General features: G+C 42.9%; 1 protein-coding gene across 3 annotated transcripts; it reads left to right on the top strand.

The window, feature by feature from the left end:
- Positions 1-826: 826 nt before the first annotated feature.
- Positions 827-22,821, top strand: LOC118936248 (N-acylneuraminate cytidylyltransferase). 3 transcript variants are annotated; one of them, XM_036945195.1, is made up of 9 exons: positions 827-1,373; positions 3,873-4,015; positions 4,892-5,047; positions 8,014-8,144; positions 8,519-8,613; positions 8,998-9,169; positions 13,412-13,577; positions 21,641-21,844; positions 21,885-22,821. In XM_036945195.1, exons 1-9 carry the CDS (start codon positions 1,153-1,155, stop codon positions 21,893-21,895), a joined length of 1,299 nt encoding a protein of 432 aa, XP_036801090.1. In that variant the 5' UTR covers positions 827-1,152; the 3' UTR covers positions 21,896-22,821. The 3 variants fall into 3 exon arrangements, with proteins under 3 accessions (XP_036801090.1, XP_036801091.1, XP_036801089.1); XM_036945196.1 differs by having other exon boundaries at positions 21,641-21,848; positions 21,889-22,821; XM_036945194.1 differs by having other exon boundaries at positions 828-1,373; positions 21,641-22,001.
- The last annotated feature ends 1,518 nt before the right edge of the window (positions 22,822-24,339 follow it).

The following is a 24,339-nucleotide window of genomic DNA, read 5'->3' as shown; positions in this document are numbered from 1 at the left end:
CCACATTACCAGCTAGTATTACCATTTCATTTTGGGTTGGTAAATACAGGTGAATATATTGATCAAAGTCACCTTGTCCTAGAGAGACAAAATGTCATGCCAGGGTAAGCCTACATGAAACACAGCCCTTATTTTAAGTGTTTCTTAAATCCCCCATGGGAAAGATGAATGGGAGGGAAAACAATTGGAACCGTTTCCTTGTTTGACCTAGGTTTTATAGGTATTATTACTCATACTGTGGTACTCTATTGATCCCCTAGTCACTCTCTGGGAGTTTAGTCAGCAACACGTGACAGTGGAGTGCCCACTGAGAGAGTTGGTCCGGGGGGAGGGCATGGTTTGGGATTCAAATGCATATCAAAGGAATGTCAACAAGGTAGCATGATACATCTTCCAGAAACATACATCTCTTTTCCATAAAATATATGTTCCAATTTTCGAACCAGTTTTCATTGGGAAGGCAGATAAAGCGTTTTTTTAAATGTATTTTTAATAAAAAAGCAATGACTTTTGCATGTGAAAACACAGAATCCCTACTCATTCCCTCACGTGCTTTATCTAGCCTGTCACTGGTTTTGAGCGGATTTTGCCGCATTCACATACTAATCGGAACAAGGAAACTCTGACATTTCCGACTTGCTACTTGGTTGTAGTTATACACCTGCCACGTTCAACCATTTTGCAAGTCGGACATTTCAGAGTTTCTTAGTTCCGACTGGGACATGAACACGACATTTGAACCTGGCTCACGCCCGGGAGGTTGCCCGGTTCCAAAATGAATGCAATCACGTTTTACCCGCTATAACTCCTCCGCCCCGGGAAACCCGGACCAGATAATCGAATCCCCTCATTGAAGCGCAATCATCGTTTTCTTGACATTGCCAGTTAACCTGTTACCAGAGTAAATTCAATAAATAGTTCAACTGAAATTGTTACTATGGCATCAAAATGAATCGTTGTTGAAATTACCTCCGAGTAAAGCTAGCAGGTCTTACGCCTCTTTTTTACTGTGCACATGTAACATTTCCTTCACACAGTTTAAGCCGTAGTAGGTCATGTAAATTAGGTACGTAGCTAGCTAGTTACAGTGACTGCTATCCATCGCTACCGCTACAAGACTATTGCCTGCCCACCCGGCTACTGATCCTTTCAATGGCCGCTGCAAAAAAACGTACGCAATCGGACATCGAAGATGTGAGAGACAGAAAAGCAAAGGTTATTAAAGACAGCGGTGAGAAGAGACACATCGCAGCCCTGATCCTGGCGAGGGGAGGCAGTAAGGGGATCCCCCTGAAAAATATCAAAGTTCTCGCCGGTGTCCCCCTCATTGGATGGGTTCTGAGAGCTGCAGTGGACTCCAAACAGTTTGACAGGTAACGTTAATTCAGTCAACATTTTGGTCAAATGTATTTCTAATCTAGCTACGGTATATGGACTTGCTCTGACGCCTTTGTTAATAGTAACGTTAGTTAGCTGCATGTTATTATTGTTTATTAGTGATAGTCGATGATGCATCTGTCATAACCAGGGGAGAAAGTACAGTAAGACTTGCCAAATGTCAATACACTTGTTGATGTTTTGTGTAACAGATGTCTCTTTTCATTCACCACTGTTTGGAGGTTGGAAATATGTTGCGGGTGGATGAACGTGCGCTGGTAGCCTTGTAAAGGAGTCATTTTAATATGATTGTTTGACAATCAGATGAAAACATCATGACTGGTTGTGTTTATGCCACAATAAAAGGTAATACATTTTAAAAGTCAAATGACAAATCTTTATGACTCACAGAGATGTTATTGAATTAATAGGGATTCTGAGTAGAACTATATGATTAGGACCCACAGCTGGTGTTGTGCCGAAAGTCAGGATCCCCCCACCCTTCTAATGTCCTTACTTTTGTGGCTAGAGTCAAATAGTTTCTGTGGTACACATCAGAGTCAAATAGTTTCTGTGGTACACATCAGAGTCAAATACTTTCTGTGGTACACATCAGAGTCAAATACTTTCTGTAGTACACATCAGAGTCAAATACTTTCTGTAGTACACATCAGAGTCAAATACTTTCTGTAGTACACATCAGAGTCAAATACTTTATGTGGTACACACCAGAGTCAAATACTTTCTGTAGTACACATCAGAGTCAAATACTTTATGTGGTACACATCAGAGTCAAATACTTTCTGTAGTACACATCAGAGTCAAATACTTTCTGTAGTACACATCAGTCAAATACTTTCTATAGAATAAACTTCACATCAGAATAGGCAACCGAAATTAATAATGAATGTGTGTGTTATATTAAACATAGAGGGAGTAAAATAAAGCAAGCAATAAACATTTCAGAACAACTATGGCTGAATTATTATCCTTACACTTTAAAAAATATTAGTAGAATAAGACATGGGAGAGATGACGAATTTTGACAGAGAGATTTATTTATAGACTAATACAAAATAAACTGCAGACAAAAATGATTTCTGCTACTAAAATCAGTGAAATGTGGGATAAACTGACAACGGAGTGAACAGCAGAAATCTCAACTAGCAAGTAAGTCACAGCAGTGAAGAACGAGCAGGGGGGAGATTCTGTCAGGGGGGAGATTTCAGTCAGGGGGGAGATTTCTGTCAGGGGGGAGATTTCAGTCAGGGGGGAGATTTCAGTCAGGGGGGAGATTCTGTCAGAGGGGAGATTTCAGTCAGGGGGGAGATTTCAGTCAGGGGGGAGATTTCAGTCAGGGGGGAGATTTCTGTCAGGGGGGAGATTTTCAGTACCACACCAGCACACCTAGAGCGGTGTTTTGAACAGGGCGGCATTTTCCGAGCTAAACTGACCAAGACGCACATCCAACATAACACCTCACATTATTCTGCCCCAAAACAATGATACTTGGCTAATCTATCCCTATTAATTGAGCTTTCTGAAAAGAGTATATGTTTAAACCCAGGCAGCTTTTAGGGAAGCAATTATGTTGTTGAGTTCAGCAACGGATGAGAAGCCAGCAGTTAAAGCTGACATTTTTCTACTTCGTGGAGTCTCTGTCTGGGTGGAAAGGTATGTTTTGAAACTGCCATGCTTAGATTCATAATGTCTAATATTTAATGATTTGCAAACAGTAACCGTTTCGTTGCAAACAAGACACTCTGGTTTGATATAGGAGAAATATGGTAAGAATACATATTCCTCTGTCCATTCTTCCCTGACACTTCTATTTGCATTTCCACCTTTCTTTTGAAACTTTTTCAGAGTGACATTTTGTCTTGATTGCAATCAACGCACAAAGGAAAATAACTAAATAATTTAATAGAGACATTAGTGATTTTAGCAGTGTAATCAGATTGAAAATATTAGGATATGTAATTGACATTATATAGCCTAGTAACCAGATGTGTTAAAATGTGTTTAATTTGTAGTTTAATCATGAATGGGACCTCTATAATGTTCTGTTCTACAACTATTAGCTGAGAAAAAAACTGGCCTAAGGCCAAACCTATTGCCAACCCCTGCATTACACTATTCTAGGTTAGGGGGATAGTGGCCATTGTTTTTGTCTTGCCTAGGGCAGCAGAACGTCCAGAACCGGTCCTGTTAGGCCCATGCATTGTTTTAGTACACGCATGTTCACACATAGGAGGTTCCATACTGGGAAGAAATTACATCTACTTTAACAACTGGTCATAACTATACTTTAGTAACTGTTTGTTGTATAAATATGTATACCCATGTCAGATTCTTATTGTGTTTGTCTGAAAGTTAGTGTACAGTCTCTGAATGAACCCCCTGGTTTGGGCTTGGCCACACAAGACTGGATTGCACTGATGCAGCCTACTTGTTACAAAGCCTGAGGAATCAACTTGTTCTGTTATTTCTCCCAGTGTGTGGGTATCAACTGACCATGATGACATTGAGAAGGTAGCCAAGACATGGGGAGCTCAGGTTCACCGCAGGAGCCCAGAGGTGTCCAAAGACTCCTCCAGCTCTCTTGACACCATCCAGGAATTTGCCAGATTAAACCCAGGTAGGGGGTGAATGTCAAGTGTATTTCCTTGATTCCTCATGTCCTCTCTCCTTGCCTCCTTCTCAAAATGCAGTAGAGGAGGAGATCTGAGTGGAGGATCCTCAGATCTTCTGCTCCAATGTGCTTTGAGAAGGAGCCAAGGAGGGAGGACATGAGGAATCAAGCTAGCTTGGCTAAGGCTCTGGGACGGCATGTATCAAGCATCTCAGAATAGGAATACTGACCTGGGATCAGGTCCCCCCTGTCCATGTAGTCTTATTTGTTGTGATCTATGAGCTAAATCAGTACTCCAACTCTGAGACACTTGAAACATACGACCTTCAGGGCCGCAGAGCCCGCTGCTGTTTTTCCTTCCTGCTTTTTAATCAGAACCTGAGAACACCAGTCTGGGAAACCAGGTGTGTGGTCTGACTCACCCCTCTCCAGCCAATCAGTGACAGTTATTATAGCCCCTGCACAGTTGCTCACATGATAATGCTCACATGCTGTTTTTTTTTAATTCAATTTCTAATACCATAACCCTATTCCCAACCCTAGGAAAGTGTTGCATATCAATCAATCACATTTCTTTATAAAGCCCTTTTTTAGTCAGCAGAGGTCACAAAGTGCTTATCCAGAAACCCAGCCTAAAACCCAAAAGACTAAGCAATGCAGATGTAGAAGCACGCCTGGTATTAAGAGTTTCAGGTGGTAGATTGTTGATAGTGTGAGAGCGGCTATAGACAACCCATGAATAGGGTGCTATCCAAATGAAGTGGGACCTACTCCATAGATACAGATGTCAACAGTAACCATGTAGATGTATTCATGTGTCATATCATATGTGGCTACCTGATTAAATAATGGATAAATCAAATATCTGTTGTCCTCCTCCAGAGGTGGATGTGATCTGTCACATCCAGGCCACGTCTCCCTGCCTGCACCCCTTCCACCTGAAGGAGGCCCTGGAGATGATCACCAAGCAGGGCTTCACGTCCGTCTTCTCCGTGGTCCGACGACACCACTTCCGCTGGCAGGAGGTGAAGAAAGGAGGTACGGGACAGCCATGTGTTATGTTTAGGACCTCACACTTATTATCAGTTAACTGGAGAGGTTCCAACAAACTTAATGTTCAGGTCTGTCAGGAGGTGAAGAAAGGAGGTACTGGACAGCCATGTGTTATGTTTAGGACCTCACACTTATTATCAGTAAACTGGAGAGGTTCCAACAAACTTAATGTTCAGGTCTGTCAGGAGGTGAAGAAAGGAGGTACGGGACAGCCATGTGTTATGTTTAGGACCTCACACTTATTATCAGTTAACTGGAGAGGTTCCAACAAACTTAATGTTCAGGTCTGTCAGGAGGTGAAGAAAGGAGGTACGGGACAGCCATGTGTTATGTTTAGGACCTCACAGTTATTATCAGTTAACTGGAGAGGTTCCAACAAACTTAATGTTCAGGTCTGTCAGGAGATCTGAAGGGTCAGTCCCTTCACTTGTCCTTTATACCGCGGCACAGACAAGTCTCCTAAGCATGACTAAGCAGACACAGATACAAGGAATGAGTATCAGGGTGGGAGAGTGAGGGAGGTTATTATCTTGTATCTAGGTCCCATAAGCACATCGCAACTTAATAACACAAAACAACAATTCTCATTGTCAGATAGTTTACAGAACATGCCAACCTTGAGAAAGAACACAATGTGTACAGCATATTACATTTTCCACTACACTGTGCCTGAGGAAAAACTGTCCCTCACTTTATAAGTAGGGTCAGGAGTTTGTCCTGACCATGTGACCAGAGCCAGGAAAAACTCTATTGTGTGTTTGAAAACACCTACCCATCATATCTTGATGTAAGATGCTAATGCTCAATGATAATGGATTGTGTTTATAAGAGCGTCTGCTAAATGACTAACATGTTGTCACGCCCTGACCTTAGAGAGCCGTTTTATTTATCTTATTTGGTTAGGTCAGGGTGTGATGTGGGGTGTGCATTCTATGTTTTGTTTTCTATGTTTCTTTATTTCTATGTTTTGGCCGGGTATGGTTCTCTATCAGGGACAGCTGTCTATCGTTGTCTCTGATTGGGAATGATACTTAGGTAGCCCTTTTCCCCTCCTTTCAGTGTGGGTAGTTAACTTTGTTAGAGGCATCGTAGCCCTGTAAGCTTCACAGTTGTTTTGTTGGTTGACATTTTAAATAAAAAGGAACATTTACGCGCACCACGCTGCACTTTGGTTCACTTCTTTCGACGGCCGTGACGTATGTACAGTTGAAGTCGGAAGTTTACATCCACTCAGGTTGGAGTCATTAAAACTTGTTTTTCAACAACTCCATAAATTTCTTGTTAATAAACTTTAGTTTTAGTTTTTGTTTACACACAGAGTGAATTATAAGTGAAATAATCTCACATTTCCAGTGGGTCAGAAGTTTACATACACTCAGTTGACTGTGCCTTTAAACAGCTTGTAAAACTCCAGAAAATGATGTCATGGCTTTGGAAGCTTCTGATAGGCTAATTGACATAATTTGAGTCAATTGGAGGTGTACCTGTGGATGTATTTCAAGGCCTACCTTCAAACTAGTGCCTCTTTGCTTGACATCATGGGAAAATCTAAAGAAATCAGCCATGACCTCAGAAAATAAGTTGTAGACCTCCACAAGTCTGGTTCATCCTTGGGAGCAATTTCCAAAATGCCTGAAGGTACCACGTTCATCTGTACAAACAATAGTACGCAAGTATAAACACCATGAGACCACCCAGCCGTCATACCGCTCAGGAAGGAGGCGCGTTCTGTCTCCTAGAGATGAACGTACTATGGTGCGAAAAGTACAAATCAATCCCAGAACAACAGCAAAGGACCTTATGAAGATGCTGGAGGAAACAGGTACAAAAGTATCTATATTCACAGTAAAACGAGTCCTATATCGCCATTACCAGAAAGGAAGAAGCCACTGCTCCAAAACCGCCAAAAGCCAGACTATGGTTTGCAACTGCACATGGGGACAAAGATCGTATTTTTTGGAGAAATGTTTTTTGATGAAACAAATATAGAACTGTTTGACCAGAATGACCATCGTTATGTTTGGAGGAAAAAGGGGGAGACTTACAAGCCGAAGAACACCATCCCAACCGTGAAGCACGGGGGTGGCAACATCATGTTGTGGGGGTTGCTTTGCTGCAGGAGGGACTGGTGCACTTCACAAAATAGATGGCATCATGAGGAAAGAAAATTATCTGGATATATTGAAGCAACATCTCAAGACATCAGTCAGGAAGTTAAAGCTTGGTCGTAAATGGGTCTTCCAAATGGACAATGACCCCAAGCATACTTCCAAAGTTGTGGCAAAATGGCTTAAGGACAACAAAGTCAAGGTATTGGAGTGGCCCTCACAAAGCCCTGACCTCCATCCCATAGAAAATTTGTGGGCAGAACTGAAAAAGCTTGTGCGAGCAAGGAGGCCTACAAACCTGACTCAGTTACACCAGCTCTGTCAGGAGGAATGGGCCAAAAATTCACCCAACTTATTGTGGGAAGCTGGTGGAAGACTACCCAAAACGTTTGACCCAAGTTAAACCATTTAAAGGCAATGCTACCAGATACTAATTGAGTGTATGTAAACTTCTGACCCACTGGGAATGTGATGAAAGAAATTAAAGCTGAAATAAATAATTCTCTCTACTTTTATTCTGACATTTCACATTCTTAAAATAAAGTGGTGATCCTAACTGACCTAAAACAGTGAATTTTTACAAGGATTAAATGTCAGGAATTGTGAAAAACTGAGTTTAAATGTATTTGGCTGAGGTTTATGTAAACTTCCAACTTCAACTGTAAATATAGTATCTTTCACAAGCACATTACATTGAAGTAACTCCATCCACCACTAATCACTGTGTATCACAATAGAGAGATGAGGGGTGTTTAGACAAATGAGTTTTTCTCCGGACCAGGAAGTAGTCTGGTTTCTAGTTATAACCTATAACATTGACTATGTGTTCTCTCTCCTGTTCAGGTAGTGTAGCCACCCAGCCTCTGAACTTAGACCCGTGTAACAGGCCCCGGAGACAGGACTGGGATGGAGAGCTGTGTGAGAACGGATCTTTCTACATTTATACCAGAGCGACGATAGAGAGAGGCCTGCAGGTAACTGGCACTATACCCCATCAGGGCCCATAGTCACAAAGCGTTTCAGGATAGGAGTGCTGGTCTAGGATCAGTTTTCTTTTTTCAATCATTATGAAAACGTCTATATGGACAGGGAGGACCTGATCCTAGATCAGCAGCCCTACTCTGAGATGCTTTATGAATACAGGCCCTGATGTGTATGTCTGTTGCTGGTGGTGAACCCTATTCACCTCAGGGGATCAATAACGTTTATTCATTCAATGGATGTGAGCCTGACTAGAAACAACATACACACTGAGAGATGGACTGGTCTGTGATACTACTAGATATTCTATTGTTAACTGGTGTTTTGAATGCTAATAGAATACCCTTTGTGTTGTTGTCTTTCTCAGGGGGGGAAGTGGGCTTACTATGAGATGCTGCCAGAGTACAGTGTGGATATTGATGTGGATATCGACTGGCCCGTGGCAGAACAGAGAGTACTGAGGTAGTCTGAAATCACTGACCTAGAATTTCAAGTTCACTCTCTGTTGAAGTCATTCACTCCGAACCACCTCTCTCTCTGTCTGTCTCTGTCTCTCTGTCTGTCTCTCTGTCTGTCTCTATCTCTGTCTCTGTCTCTCTGTCTGTCTCTGTCTCTCTGTCTCTCTCTGTCTCTCTCTCTCTCTCTGTCTCTCTGTCTCTCTGTCTGTCTCTGTCTCTCTCTCTGTCTGTCTCTCTGTCTGTCTCTGTCTCTCTTTCTCTGAAAGTGTTTATTTGAATGCACTTTAAATATAATTTGATTTTGTAGTAAAGCAACACAATGAATAATGCTGTAACACAGAGGAGTGGTTGTCCAAATGTTGTCCCTGTGTGTGTTGTTCCTGTCCAGGTTTGGTTACTTTGGCCTGGACAAGCCTGAGGTGGTGCGTCTGCTGCTGTGTAACGTCTCCGGCTGTCTGACTGACGGCCGCGTCCTCATCTCTGTCTCTGGAGAGGAGATGGTCTCAGTCAACACCAGAGATACTATGGGTATCCGCATGCTGCAGAGAGAGGGAGTGGAGGTACAGATACAGAACATGTAGAACAAACACACACACTGCAGAGAGAGGGGGTGGAGGTACAGATACTGAACATATAGAACACACACACTGCAGAGAGAGGGAGTGGAGGTACAGATACAGAACATGTAGAACAAACACACACACTGCAGAGAGAGGGGGTGGAGGTACAGATACAGAACATGTAGAACAAACACACACACTGCAGAGAGAGGGGGTGGAGGTACAGATACAGAACATGTAGAACAAACACACACACTGCAGAGAGAGGGGGTAGAGGTACAGATACTGAACATATAGAACACACACACTGCAGAGAGAGTGAGTGGAGGTACAGATACTGTACATATAGAACACACACACTGCAGAGAGAGGGGGTGGAGGTACAGATACTGTACATATAGAACACACACACTACAGAGAGAGGGAGTGGAGGTACAGATACTGTACATATAGAACACACACACTGCAGAGAGAGGGGGTGGAGGTACAGATACTGTACATATAGAACACACACACTGCAGAGAGAGGGGGTGGAGGTACAGATACTGTACAGATATAGAACATATAGAACACACACACTGCAGAGAGAGGGAGTGGAGGTACAGATACTGTACATATAGAACACACACACTGCAGAGAGAGGGAGTGGAGGTACAGATACTGTACATATAGAACACACACTGCAGAGAGAGGGGGTGGAGGTACAGATACTGTACATATAGAACATATAGAACACACACTGCAGAGAGAGGGGGTGGAGGTACAGATACTGTACATATAGAACACACACACTGCAGAGAGAGGGAGTGGAGGTACAGATACTGAACATGTAAAACAAACACACACACTGCAGAGAGAGGGGGTGGAGGTACAGATACTGTACATATAGAACACACACACTGCAGAGAGAGGGAGTGGAGGTACAGATACTGAACATGTAAAACAAACACACACACTGCAGAGAGAGGGGGTGGAGGTACAGATACTGAACATATAGAACACACACACTGCAGAGAGAGTGAGTGGAGGTACAGATACTGTACATATAGAACACACACACTGCAGAGAGAGGGGGTGGAGGTACAGATACTGTACATATAGAACATATAGAACACACACACTGCAGAGAGAGTGAGTGGAGGTACAGATACTGTACATATAGAACACACACACTGCAGAGAGAGGGAGTGGAGGTACAGATACTGTACATATAGAACATATAGAACACACACACTGCAGAGAGAGGGAGTGGAGGTACAGATACTGTACATATAGAACACACACACTGCAGAGAGAGGGAGTGGAGGTACAGATACTGTACATATAGAACATATAGAACACACACACTGCAGAGAGAGGGAGTGGAGGTACAGATACTGTACATATAGAACACACACACTGCAGAGAGAGGGGGTGGAGGTACAGATACAGAACATGTAAAACAAACACACACACTGCAGAGAGAGGGGGTGGAGGTACAGATACTGTACATATAGAACACACACTGCAGAGAGAGGGGGTGGAGGTACAGATACTGAACATATAGAACACACACACTGCAGAGAGAGTGAGTGGAGGTACAGATACTGTACATATAGAACACACACACTACAGAGAGAGGGAGTGGAGGTACAGATACTGTACATATAGAACACACACACTGCAGAGAGAGGGGGTGGAGGTACAGATACAGAACATATAGAACACACACACTGCAGAGAGAGGGGGTGGAGGTACAGATACTGTACATATAGAACACACACACTGCAGAGAGAGGGAGTGGAGGTACAGATATTGTACAAATAGAACACACACACTGCAGAGAGAGGGAGTGGAGGTACAGATACTGTACAAATAGAACACACACACTGCAGAGAGAGGGGGTGGAGGTACAGATACTGTACAAATAGAACACACACACTGCAGAGAGAGGGAGTGGAGGTACAGATACTGTACATATAGAACACACACACTGCAGAGAGAGGGAGTGGAGGTACAGATACTGTACATATAGAACACATAGAACACACACTGCAGAGAGAGGGAGTGGAGGTACAGATACTGTACATATAGAACACACACACTGCAGAGAGAGGGAGTGGAGGTACAGATACAGAACATATAGAACACACACTGCAGAGAGAGGGAGTGGAGGTACAGATACTGTACATATAGAACACACACTGCAGAGAGAGGGAGTGGAGGTACAGATACTGTACATATAGAACACACACACTGCAGAGAGAGGGAGTGGAGATACAAAGATAATGTGATGAATACGGGTGATTCATTCATTGTGTTTTAAAAGATCAAACCGTGACAGACAGGTGTTACTTTTTTTTTTTACAATGACTGCTACCACAAATTAATGTATTGTCTATGTTGTATTGTCTATGTTGTATTGTCTATGTTGTAATGTCTATGTTGTATTGTCTATGTTGTATTGTCTAGGTTGTATTGTCTATGTTGTATTGTCTATGTTGTATTGTCTATGTTGTAATGTCTATGTTGTAATGTCTATGTTGTAATGTCTAGGTTGTAATGTCTAGGTTGTATTGTCTATGTTGTATTGTCTATGTTGTATTGTCTATGTTGTAATGTCTATGTTGTAATGTCTATGTTGTAATGTCTATGTTGTAATGTCTATGTTGTATTGTCTATGTTGTATTGTCTATGTTGTAATGTCTATGTTGTAATGTCTATGTTGTATTGTCTATGTTGTATTGTCTATGTTGTATTGTCTATGTTGTATTGTCTATGTTGTATTGTCTATGTTGTATTGTCTATGTTGTAATGTCTATGTTGTAATGTCTATGTTGTAATGTCTATGTTGTAATGTCTATGTTGTATTGTCTATGTTGTATTGTCTATGTTGTATTGTCTATGTTGTATTGTCTATGTTGTATTGTCTATGTTGTAATGTCTATGTTGTAATGTCTATGTTGTAATGTCTATGTTGTATTGTCTATGTTGTATTGTCTATGTTGTATTGTCTATGTTGTAATGTCTATGTTGTAATGTCTATGTTGTAATGTCTATGTTGTATTGTCTATGTTGTATTGTCTATGTTGTAATGTCTATGTTGTAATGTCTATGTTGTATTGTCTATGTTGTAATGTCTATGTTGTATTGTCTATGTTGTAATGTCTATGTTGTATTGTCTATGTTGTAATGTCTATGTTGTATTGTCTATGTTGTAATGTCTATGTTGTATTGTCTATGTTGTATTGTCTATGTTGTATTGTCTATGTTGTATTGTCTATGTTGTAATGTCTATGTTGTAATGTCTATGTTGTATTGTCTATGTTGTATTGTCTATGTTGTATTGTCTATGTTGTATTGTCTATGTTGTATTGTCTATGTTGTATTGTCTATGTTGTATTGTCTATGTTGTATTGTCTATGTTGTAATATGAATTTCCAGGTGAACAAAAAGGAGAGCAGTCAATCAAAAATCATTCTGGTGTATTACAAGTTGTAACAGGGAGACAGACCCTTAATATCCTAATCAGACAGCACCAAATGTTCTGTAAACACCAGCCTCTTGGAGACAGACCCTTTATATCCTAATCAGACAGCACCAAATGTTCTGTAAACACCAGCCTCTTGGAGACAGGCCCTTTATATCCTAATCAGGCAGCACCAAATGTTCTGTAAACACCAGCCCAGAGGCTTGTAGGAAGACAAAACAAAAGACAGTGACTTGTCCAGCTGCTACAGAATCAACCGAGTTCACACACAATGTCAATACAATACAACAGTGAATAATCAGTGTGTCCTCAGACCTTGTACATCCAGTCTGGTGTCAATCACTATCAACAGATAAGACAATAATCCATAACATTCACTATCAAGTCTAGTGACCATCAACCTTCACCTTGAATGTCACAAACAGAACACTGGGAATGATTTGTATTACAGTACTCTAAATGCTGTATGATCACTCTGAACTGAATATGAACTGATATTTCCTCCTTACACTCAAGTCTGTACAATACATAGAACAGAGCTTCCATACAAAACAGAGCTTCCATACAAAACAGAGCTTCCATACAAAACAGAGCTTCCATACAAAACAGAGCTTCCATACAAAACAGAGCTTCCATACAAAACAGAGCTTCCATACAAAACAGAGTTTCCATACAAAACAGAGCTTCCATACAAAACAGAGCTTATATTCAACACACAGAGCTCCCATACAAAACACAGAGCCTAGACATTTGTTTTATTCTGTCTGCTACAGGTGATCCTGATCTCATCTAGTGAGGACCTCCTGACCAAGGCCCTGGCTGACAATCTATCCCAGAGGACAGGCTGCGAGGTCAGGCAGCTGGGCAAGGACATCCAGGGTGAGGTCACAGCCATGATGGATGACAAGGATCTGGACTGGAAGGAGGTCGCCTATATGGGTAAACTCACTGTTGTTTTCATTTAACAATTTACTACGACTACTACTACTACTACTACTACTACTGCTGCTACAACTGCTACTACTACAAATAGTACCACTATTACTAATTCATTTTAGTTTTATAGTACAGTTTGTAATATAGTGGAATCTCAAGGTTCTTAACATTCTAATTTGAGTAATACTTGTGCGTTCATGTCAATCAAAACGTATGAAGGTATTTATTTGGAGCCCTTCTGAGATTCAAATCAAATGTTATTTTGTCACATGCTCCGAATACAACAGGTGTAACCTGACAGTGAAATTATTACATACACGCCCTTAACCAACTATGCAGTTATAATAAATAAAAATAAGAATAATAAATAAACTTAACAAATAATTAAAGAGCAGCAGTAAAATAACAATAGCGAGGCTGTATACAGGGGGTACCGGTACAGAGTCAATGTGCAGGGGAACTGGTTAGTCGAGGTAATATGTACATGTAGGTAGAGTTATTAAAGTGACTATGCATAGATAATATCAGAGAGTAGCAGCAGTGTAAAAGAGAGGGGGGGGGGCAATGCAAATAGTCTGGGTGGCCATTTGATTAGAAGTTCAAGAGTCTTATGGCTTGGGGGTAGAAGCTGTTTAGAAGCCTCTTGGACCCAGACTTGGCGCTCCGGTACCGCTTGCCATGCGGTAGCAGAGAGAACAGTCTATGACTAGGGTGGCTGGAGTCTATGACAATGTTTAGGTCTATGACACCACCTGGTATATTGGGGCGGCAGGTAGCCTAGTGGTTAGAGCGTTGGACTTGTAACTGAAAGGTTGCAAGATCGAATTCCCGAGCTGACAAGGTAAAAATCTGTCATTCTGCCCCTGAACAAGGCAGTTGTTCTTAGGCCGTCATTGAAAATTAGAATTTGTTCTTAACTGACTTGCCTAGTTGAATAAAGGTAAAATCAAAAATAGAGGTCCTGGATGGCAGGAAGCTTGGCCCCAGTGATGTACTGTACACACTAGTAGTGCCTTGCGGTCGGAGGCCGCCAGGCACGACTCCAACACCATCATTAAGTTTGCCGATGACACAACAGACAGCAGACCAGGCTCTAGACTCCAACAGTTTATTACCGGAGGTAATAGCCTTGTTATGCCGTAGGAGATGCCATTTCCAGTTACCATCTACGCCCATCTCAACCTTCCTAAATGTCTCTATTGTATTAGAAATGATCAGACCAAAATACAACATGCATTTCTTATTAGATATACCAGAGAATAACTCATCTAGTAGGTGAAACAAGTTCTTCCTCAGTAGTTCTCCAAGAGACTGATGATCTAAGTGGGCGTTACTGGAAAGACTGGTGCTAAATACAAACATGTGGTAATGCAAGTCCACCATGACACTTCTGTCATTGTTACACCTCAAACCCAATCTTTGGATGTTTGCCATTCTAAAGTATTTATGTATACTTCTATCAACCCTTCCCCATTAGCCTACAGGTGGAGGGAGTGGGATCATCATGCTCAGGAAACTGATACGTAGAAACACATTCATCTTTATGGAAGCTGCCCCTAGTTTGTAAAGAAGCAGATAACTTCTCCCAAACTGTTAAATCCCATTCAACTTCCTTCCTTCCTTCCTTCCTTCCTTCCTTCCTTCCTTCCTTCCTTCCTTCCTTCCTTCCTTCCTTCCTTCCTTCCTTCCTTCCTTCCTTCCTTCCTTCCTTCCTTCTCGTTCATCTTGTCATAATTAAACTTCACCAGACCATGCAGAGATGTTTGTATACTAATGCCCAAACACATGAGCTGTGTTTTCATAGGAATTGTTGAGGGAAGTGAAACTTTTTTGGCCGCTTCATTCAGTAACATTAATGCTGATTTTGTCCAATTTATTTTATACCCGGACAGCCATTTGAATTCTTCAAATGTGGATAATAAAGATGAGATTGAATTTTTGATAGAGAATATCGTCTGCATATAGTGGTATGAGAGGAGGATGTAATCAGTAGGAGAAGCCCCACTACATTCTGCCTTAGATGTTGTGCTAAAGGCTCTAGCGACTAAATGAATAACGTTGGGGATAGGCCGTCTCCTTGTCTACATCCCTGAAAAATAGGGAATGGACTTGAGTGTACGCCATTAGTAGAAACCATAGCAACAGTGTTAGTATATAACACACAAACCATATCAATACAATTCTTTCCCAAACCAAATTTCTCCAAAACAGCCCACAGGTACTGCCAATCAAGCCTGTCAAAGCCTTCTCAGCATCTAGAGACAGCACAGCACACGATGTGTCCAGCTGTTGTGCTTCATGTATTACATGCATTCATCGTCTGACATTGTCAGCTGCAAGGAGACCTTTCACAAAACCTGACTGGTCCATGTGAATCAACTTATCCAAATACTTTTCAATACAATTTTTGGTCCGAATTAATTAAATATATCGGACGATAATTTGCACAGTCTGTGTGATCGTTCCCTTTCTTTGGCAGTAGAGAGTTAAGAGTTAATATGATCATGAAAAAAAAACCTGTCGATGGCTGAATGAATTTACTCCAATAATACTGGTCCTAAAATTCACCCAAAATGTAGTAACAGCTCAGGTGAAATGCCATCCGGGCCAGGTGATTTGTAGGAACAGCTCAGGTGGAATGCCATCCGGGCCAGGTGATTTGTAGGAACAGCTCAGGTGAAATGCCATCCGGGACAGATGATTTGTAGTAACAGTTCAGGTGGAATGCCATCCGGGCCAGGTGATTTGTAGGAACAGCTCAGGTGGAATGCCATCCGGGCCAGGTGATTTGTAGGAACAGCTCAGGTGGAATGCCATCCGGGCCAGGTGATTTGTAGGAACAGCTCAGGTGGAATGCCATCCGGGCCAGGTGATTTGTAGGAACAGCTCAGGTGGAATGCCATCCGGGCCAGGTGATTTGTAGGAACAGCTCAGGTGGAATGCCATCCGGGCCAGGTGATTTGTAGTAACAGCTCAGGTGGAATGCCATCCGGGACAGGTGATTTGTTGTAACAGCTCAGGTGGAATGCCATCCTGGACAGGTGATTTGTTGTAACAGCTCAGGTGGAATGCCATCCGGGACAGGTGTTTTGTAGTAACAGCTCAGGTGGAATGCCATCCGGGACAGGATATTTGTAGTAACAGTTCAGGTGGAATGCCACCCGGGACAGGATATTTGTAGTAACAGTTCAGGTGGAATGCCATCCGGGACAGGTGATTTGTAGTAACAGTTCAGGTGGAATGCCATCCGGGACAGGTGATTTGTTGTAACAGCTCAGGTGGAATGCCATCCGGGACAGGTGATTTGTAGTAACAGCTCAGGTGGAATGCCATCCGGGACAGGTGATTTGTTGTAACAGCTCAGGTTGAATGCCATCCGGGACAGGTCATCTGTAGTAACAGCTCAGGGAGAATGCCATCAGGTCCAGGTGATTTGTAGTAACAGCTCAGGGGGAATGCCATCTGGGCCAGGTGATTTGTAGTAACAGATCAGGTGGAATGCCATCCTGGACAGGTGATTTGTAGTAACAGCTCAGGGGGAATGCCATCCTGGACAGGTGATTTGTAGTAACAGCTCAGGGGGAATGCCATCTGGGCCAGGTGATTTGTAGTAACAGCTCAGGGGGAATGCCATCCTGGACAGGTGATTTGTAGTAACAGCTCAGGGGGAATGCCATCTGGGCCAGGTGATTTGTAGTAACAGCTCAGGTGGAATGCCATCCGGGACAGGTGTTTTGTTGTAACAGCTCAGGGGGAATGCCATCCTGGACAGGTGATTTGTAGTAACAGCTCAGGGGGAATGCCATCCTGGACAGGTGATTTGTAGTAACAGTTCAGGTGGAATGCCATCCTGGACAGGTGATTTGTTGTAACAGCTCAGGGGGAATGCCATCCGGTCCAGGTGATTTGTAGTAACAGCTCAGGGGGAATGCCATCAGGGACAGGTGATTTGTAGTAACAGTTCAGGTGGAATGCCATCCTGGACAGGTGATTTGTAGTAACAGCTCAGGGGGAATGCCATCCTGGACAGGTGATTTCTAGTAACAGCTCAGGTGGAATGCCATCCGGGCCAGGTGATTTGTAGTAACAGCTCAGGTGGAATGCCATCAGGTCCAGGTGATTTGTAGTAACAGCTCAGGTGGAATGCCATCAGGTCCAGGTGATTTGTTGTAACAGCTCAGGGGGAATGCCATCCGGGACAGGTGATTTGTTGTAACAGCTCAGGTGGAATGCCATCCGGGACAGGTGTTTTGTAGTAACAGCTCAGGTGGAATGCCATCCGGGACAGGATATTTGTAGTAACAGTTCAGGTGGAATGCCACCCGGGACAGGATATTTGTAGTAACAGTTCAGGTGGAATGCCATCCGGGACAGGTGATTTGTAGTAACAGTTCAGGTGGAATGCCATCCGGGACAGGTGATTTGTTGTAACAGCTCAGGTGGAATGCCATCCGGGACAGGTGATTTGTAGTAACAGGTCAGGTGGAATGCCATCCGGGACAGGTGATTTGTTGTAACAGTTTAGGTTGAATGCCATCCGGGACAGGTCATCTGTAGTAACAGCTCAGGGAGAATGCCATCAGGTCCAGGTGATTTGTAGTAACAGCTCAGGGGGAATGCCATCTGGGCCAGGTGATTTGTAGTAACAGATCAGGTGGAATGCCATCCTGGACAGGTGATTTGTAGTAACAGCTCAGGGGGAATGCCATCCTGGACAGGTGATTTGTAGTAACAGCTCAGGGGGAATGCCATCTGGGCCAGGTGATTTGTAGTAACAGCTCAGGGGGAATGCCATCCTGGACAGGTGATTTGTAGTAACAGCTCAGGGGGAATGCCATCTGGGCCAGGTGATTTGTAGTAACAGCTCAGGTGGAATGCCATCCGGGACAGGTGTTTTGTTGTAACAGCTCAGGGGGAATGCCATCCTGGACAGGTGATTTGTAGTAACAGCTCAGGGGGAATGCCATCCTGGACAGGTGATTTGTAGTAACAGTTCAGGTGGAATGCCATCCTGGACAGGTGATTTGTTGTAACAGCTCAGGGGGAATGCCATCCGGTCCAGGTGATTTGTAGTAACAGCTCAGGGGGAATGCCATCCGGGACAGGTGATTTGTAGTAACAGTTCAGGTGGAATGCCATCCTGGACAGGTGATTTGTAGTAACAGCTCAGGGGGAATGCCATCCTGGACAGGTGATTTGTAGTAACAGCTCAGGTGGAATGCCATCCGGGCCAGGTGATTTGTAGTAACAGCTCAGGTGGAATGCCATCAGGTCCAGGTGATTTGTAGTAACAGCTCAGGTGGAATGCCATCAGGTCCAGGTGATTTGTTGTAACAGCTCATGGGGAATGCCATCCGGGACAGGTGATTTGTTGTAACAGCTCAGGGGGAATGCCATCCGGGACAGGTGATTTGTAGTAACAGCTCAGGGGGAATGCCATCCGGGACAGGTGTTTTGTTGTAACAGCTCAGGGGGAATGCCATCTGGGCCAGGTGATTTGTTGTAACAGCTCAGGGGGAATGCCATCCGGGACAGGTGATTTGTAGTAACAGTTCAGGTGGAATGCCATCCGGGACAGGTGATTTGTAGTAACAGTTCAGGGGGAATGCCATCCGGGACAGGTGTTTTGTTGTAACAGTTCAGGGGGAATGCCATCAGGTCCAGGTGATTTCCCCTTTTTAGCACCTTTCAGTGCTGACTCCAGTTCCTCTAATGAGATGGGTCGGCCCAGATCCGCAGATCGCTTCTCCTCCAATACGAGCAAATCAAGATGATCTAAAAACTGCATTTGTCTGGTTCAACCTGGATGGAAGATGTATATAACTCCTGGTAAAAAAAGACTGAAATGTTGCATTATTTTTCTGTGGATCAGAAAGTAAGCCTTTAACTGGGGATTGAATAGATTCTATAGAAGTACAAGATTCACTTTGTTTCAATTTTAATGCTAGAAACCTGCTTGGTTTGCTCCTATTAAAATGATAGTTCTGCCTCTCTCTATGCATGATGAACACTGCTCTCCTCCTTGTTTAACCACCCTCAAATCATTGCTGACATTATTTGAGTAATTCCTTTTCAGGTTTTGTTGAAGTGATTTTAAATGTTTTCTCCAATAACTTGATTCTGTGATTCCTGGCTTTATTGAGGTGAGATGCATAAGATGTAAAGTCTGTGAGTAGTAGCCATCCATGTAAACCTGGGGTCCTCTACAGAGTCCTTGTGTTTTTTTTCTAAAAATGCAAATTGAAATTCAGCCACAAACAATTAGTTTTGAAGAAGGTTCATATTAAAATGCCAATGTTTTGTTTTATTTGCCTTAAAGCTCACATCCACTTGGGTAACCAGGGGATCCTGATCTGAAAGCGTCGCAGGCAATATTTATATTGGCATGACGCACATACTTAGAGAATAGAAAACAATCAATTCCAGAGTATGATTTGTGATATGCAGAAGAACAGGTATAATCTTTGATGCCTGGATTCTGAACTCACCACACAGAGATACTGAGATGTTCCGTCATTCCATTCAACACTAATGATGCTTTTAGTCATCCACACTAATGTGTGGATCTATCAAGGTTGAGGTTGAACGCTGCATTCATATCTGCCCCTATGACCAATTCATACTCTGAAAGTGATAACAATTTATTGGTAAGCCCAGCGAAAAAGCTGTCCTGAAAAACAGCGGGTGCAGAGATGGACACAAATGCTACTTTCTTGCCATAGATGTGTAAATGGGAGCTAAGCGGCCTGAAGTATCCTCGCTAGTCTTTTCGATAAATAAAGTTATATTCCTTTTAATCAAAATAACGCCTTTGGACTTAGAGGCTCCACTAGTCGAAGCAGCAACGTTATACACCTTGTCCTGTAAGCAATGAATATTCCCTACTCGCAAATGAGATTCATGGATAAATGCAATATCAATATTTTTATGATGCATTAAGTCTAAACATTGAATTCTCTTCATTTTTGCGTACATTCAGGCATAAAAGAGTTGAACTGAAAGTGGTTCAGATTTACCTTCGATAAGTACTGTCCCCCACCCGCTGCCAGACGGCGGCGTGACATCCACACAACGCAGCTCTGTAGGTCTCTAGAACTCAGGCCTATTCCTCCTAAATAAAACGTATTCCAATCAGGTTATCAAAAAAAAATAAGTTGAAAGTAGACAAATTCATTGCGAAATGACACTTGTGAAACAAAACCTGGCTACAGTGGTCATTTCTCTCTCTTCTCAACCCTTCATCTCTCTCCATCTATCTCCTCTCATCCCTCCGTTATCTCTTGCCAGGAAGTGATTGTAAGTTCTTCACTGATTAAATAACTTGCCTGCTCCCGCTCTCCCTCTCGGGCGCCAGACTGCCTTCATTTTGCACACCTGTCACCATCGTTACACACACCTGCGTTTCATCACCGGTCACCATCATGCGCAGCAGTGCATCCTTGGACTCACCTGGACTCCTTTCATTTGTTGATTGCCTTCCCTTTTTTCTGTCTACTTCCCTGTGTGTTCCCTGTATCAGTATTGATGTTGTTTGGGGTGTCAATGTAAATAGATGAATTGTTCAGCAGTCTTATAGCTTTGGGGTGGAAGCTGTTAAGGAGCCTTTTGGTCCTAGACTTGGTGCTCCGGTACCACTTGCTGTGCGGTAGCAGAGAGAACAGTCTATGACTTGGGTAACTGGAGTCATCGACAATTTTTTGCCCTCCCTCTTTCCTCTAGTATATAGGTCCTGGATGGCAGGAAGCTTGGGCCCAGTAATGTACTGGGCCGTATGCACTACCCTCTGTAGCACTTTACGTTCAGATGCTGAGCAGGTGCCATACCAGGCGGTGATTAACCGGTCACGATGCTCTCGATGGTGCAGCTGTAGAACTTTTTGAGGATCTGGGGACCCATGATAAATCTTCTTAATGGGGGCCTGTTTGGGCCACCTTTTCCTGTAGTCCAAGATCAGCTCATTCTTAAAATACTTCCATAACCACCGTATGGACACTTAAATAGATTTAAAATAAAATACAAATTAATCTCACACCTCCATTTCATCCCTCCATCTCTCCCTCCTACAGGTAATGATGCACCAGATGTTGACTGTCTGAACCTGGCTGGGCTGAGTGCAGTTCCCCGGGACGCCCCAGTGGTGGCGATCAACGCTGCTAAATACTCCTGCCACAGTGCTGCAGGCCTGGGGGCTGTGAGGGAGTTTTCTGAACACATCCTGCTGCTCAAGAAGAAGGCCAAGTCTCAGATGGAACAGGACCGCATCCACAGAAATACATTCTAAACTCTAGAATGTGTTCTAAAGTCACAGAAATACATTCTAAACTCTAGAATGTGTTCTAAAGTCACAGAAATACATTCTAAACTCTAGAATGTGTTCTAAAGTCACAGAAATACATTCTAAACTCTAGAATGTGTTCTAAAGTCACAGAGATCCATTCTTAACTGTAGAATGTGTTCTAAAGTAGGCATGGGCAAACTTTTTTGCTTGAGGGCCAAACAGATTTTTTGGGGATTGATTTGTTTGTCCAAATCCATTTCTGGGCCAGAAAAAGTGCAGATATTTTAAAATACATAGGTCCATTATAATTTCTACATCCTTTCTATCTAGTTCATGACCTGGAGTGTTTTTTTTACCAAAAATAATAATTTCCTGCCAAAAAACACTAAACTTCACATGTAAACTGGAAGAGTTGCATTCTCAATTGCATACTCCTCGCACCCACTCTCCCCGTCTCCTTCTCTTCCCTCTGACCTTCTCCTTCAATGGTTTTTGAGAAGGAGACAAGGACTCGAGGAATATGCAATTGAGAACATCCCCTTGTCATTCATTGTCATGTAAAAAAAGGAGTTGTCAAGAGAGCAGTAACAGACTGACACTCAGGATATTGTATTCTAAACTGCATTCTATCAATCAGACAAACCCTCTGAACTCATGCCTGGGCCAAACATTAGGCAAAGTGACAATAAAGGTTATTGACATCTCTCTACTTTCTCTGGAGTTCTAGAAAGAAGCATATTTACTCACTTTCATGCACTTGGCTCAGGCTGAAATGTGTTTTACAGGTTGTCAGGTCAGTGTAGTTTGTGTTTTTATATTACTACAGGTTGTGTTGACAAATACAGTCAGTACTTTTTAATTGTCTTAGTTTTAATGAAATGAAGTATATACACTGAGTGTACAAAACATTATGAACACCTGCTCTCTCTTTGACATAGACTGACCAGGTGAATGCTATGATCCCTTAACCTGCTCTCTCTTTGACATAGACTGACCAGGTGAATGCTATGATCCCTTAACCTGCTCTCTCTTTGACATAGACTGACCAGGTGAATGCTATGATCCCTTAACCTGCTCTCTCTTTGACATAGACTGACCAGGTGAATGCTATGATCCCTTAACCTGCTCTCTCTTTGACATAGACTGACCAGGTGAAAGCTATGATCCCTTAACCTGCTCTCTCTTTGACATAGACTGACCAGGTGAATGCTATGATCCCTTAACCTGCTCTCTCTTTGACATAGACTGACCAGGTGAATGCTATGATCCCTTAACCTGCTCTCTCTTTGACATAGACTGACCAGGTGAATGCTATGATCCCTTAACCTGCTCTCTCTTTGACATAGACTGACCAGGTGAATGCTATGATCCCTTAACCTGCTCTCTCTTTGACATAGACTGACCAGGTGAATGCTATGATCCCTTAACCTGCTCTCTCTTTGACATAGACTGACCAGGTGAATGCTATGATCCCTTAACCTGCTCTCTCTTTGACATAGACTGACCAGGTGAATGCTATGATCCCTTAACCTGCTCTCTCTTTGACATAGACTGACCAGGTGAATGCTATGATCCCTTAACCTGCTCTCTCCATGAAATAGACTGACCAGGTGAAAGCTATGATCCCTTAACCTGCTCTCTCCATGAAATAGACTGACCAGGTGAATGCTATGATCCCTTAACCTGCTCTCTCTTTGACATAGACTGACCAGGTGAATGCTATGATCCCTTAACCTGCTCTCTCCATGACATAGACTGACCAGGTGAATGCTAGGATCCCTTAACCTGCTCTCTCCATGACATAGACTGACCAGGTGAAAGCTATGATCCCTTAACCTGCTCTCTCTTTGACATAGACTGACCAGGTGAATGCTAGGATCCCTTAACCTGCTCTCTCTTTGACATAGACTGACCAGGTGAATGCTATGATCCCTTAACCTGCTCTCTCTTTGACATAGACTGACCAGGTGAATGCTAGGATCCCTTAACCTGCTCTCTCTTTGACATAGACTGACCAGGTGAATGCTATGATCCCTTAACCTGCTCTCTCTTTGACATAGACTGACCAGGTGAAAGCTATGATCCCTTAACCTGCTCTCTCTTTGACATAGACTGACCAGGTGAATGCTAGGATCCCTTAACCTGCTCTCTCTTTGACATAGACTGACCAGGTGAATGCTATGATCCCTTAACCTGCTCTCTCTTTGACATAGACTGACCAGGTGAAAGCTATGATCCCTTAACCTGCTCTCTCTTTGACATAGACTGACCAGGTGAATGCTATGATCCCTTAACCTGCTCTCTCCATGAAATAGACTGACCAGGTGAATGCTAGGATCCCTTAACCTGCTCTCTCTTTGACATAGACTGACCAGGTGAATGCTATGATCCCTTAACCTGCTCTCTCTTTGACATAGACTGACCAGGTGAAAGCTATGATCCCTTAACCTGCTCTCTCTTTGACATAGACTGACCAGGTGAATGCTA

Source organism: Oncorhynchus mykiss, chromosome 15 (genome assembly GCF_013265735.2).
Source record: "Oncorhynchus mykiss isolate Arlee chromosome 15, USDA_OmykA_1.1, whole genome shotgun sequence".
Classification (NCBI taxonomy): domain Eukaryota; kingdom Metazoa; phylum Chordata; class Actinopteri; order Salmoniformes; family Salmonidae; genus Oncorhynchus; species Oncorhynchus mykiss.
The sequence above is the reverse complement of the archived record's forward strand: the minus strand, read 5'-3'. Positions and strand labels throughout refer to the sequence as shown.

What these genes read in the sequence shown, in the direction of transcription:
- LOC118936248 (XM_036945195.1), top strand. Translation starts at nt 1,153, where the DNA reads ATGGCCGCTGCAAAAAAACGTACGCAATCGGACATCGAAGATGTGAGA. An exon ending in GACTCCAAACAGTTTGACAG is followed by an intron (nt 1,374 to 3,872) that starts GTAACGTTAATT and finishes TATTTCTCCCAG; the next exon opens with TGTGTGGGTATCAACTGACC. An exon ending in GCAGAACAGAGAGTACTGAG is followed by an intron (nt 8,614 to 8,997) that starts GTAGTCTGAAAT and finishes GTTCCTGTCCAG; the next exon opens with GTTTGGTTACTTTGGCCTGG.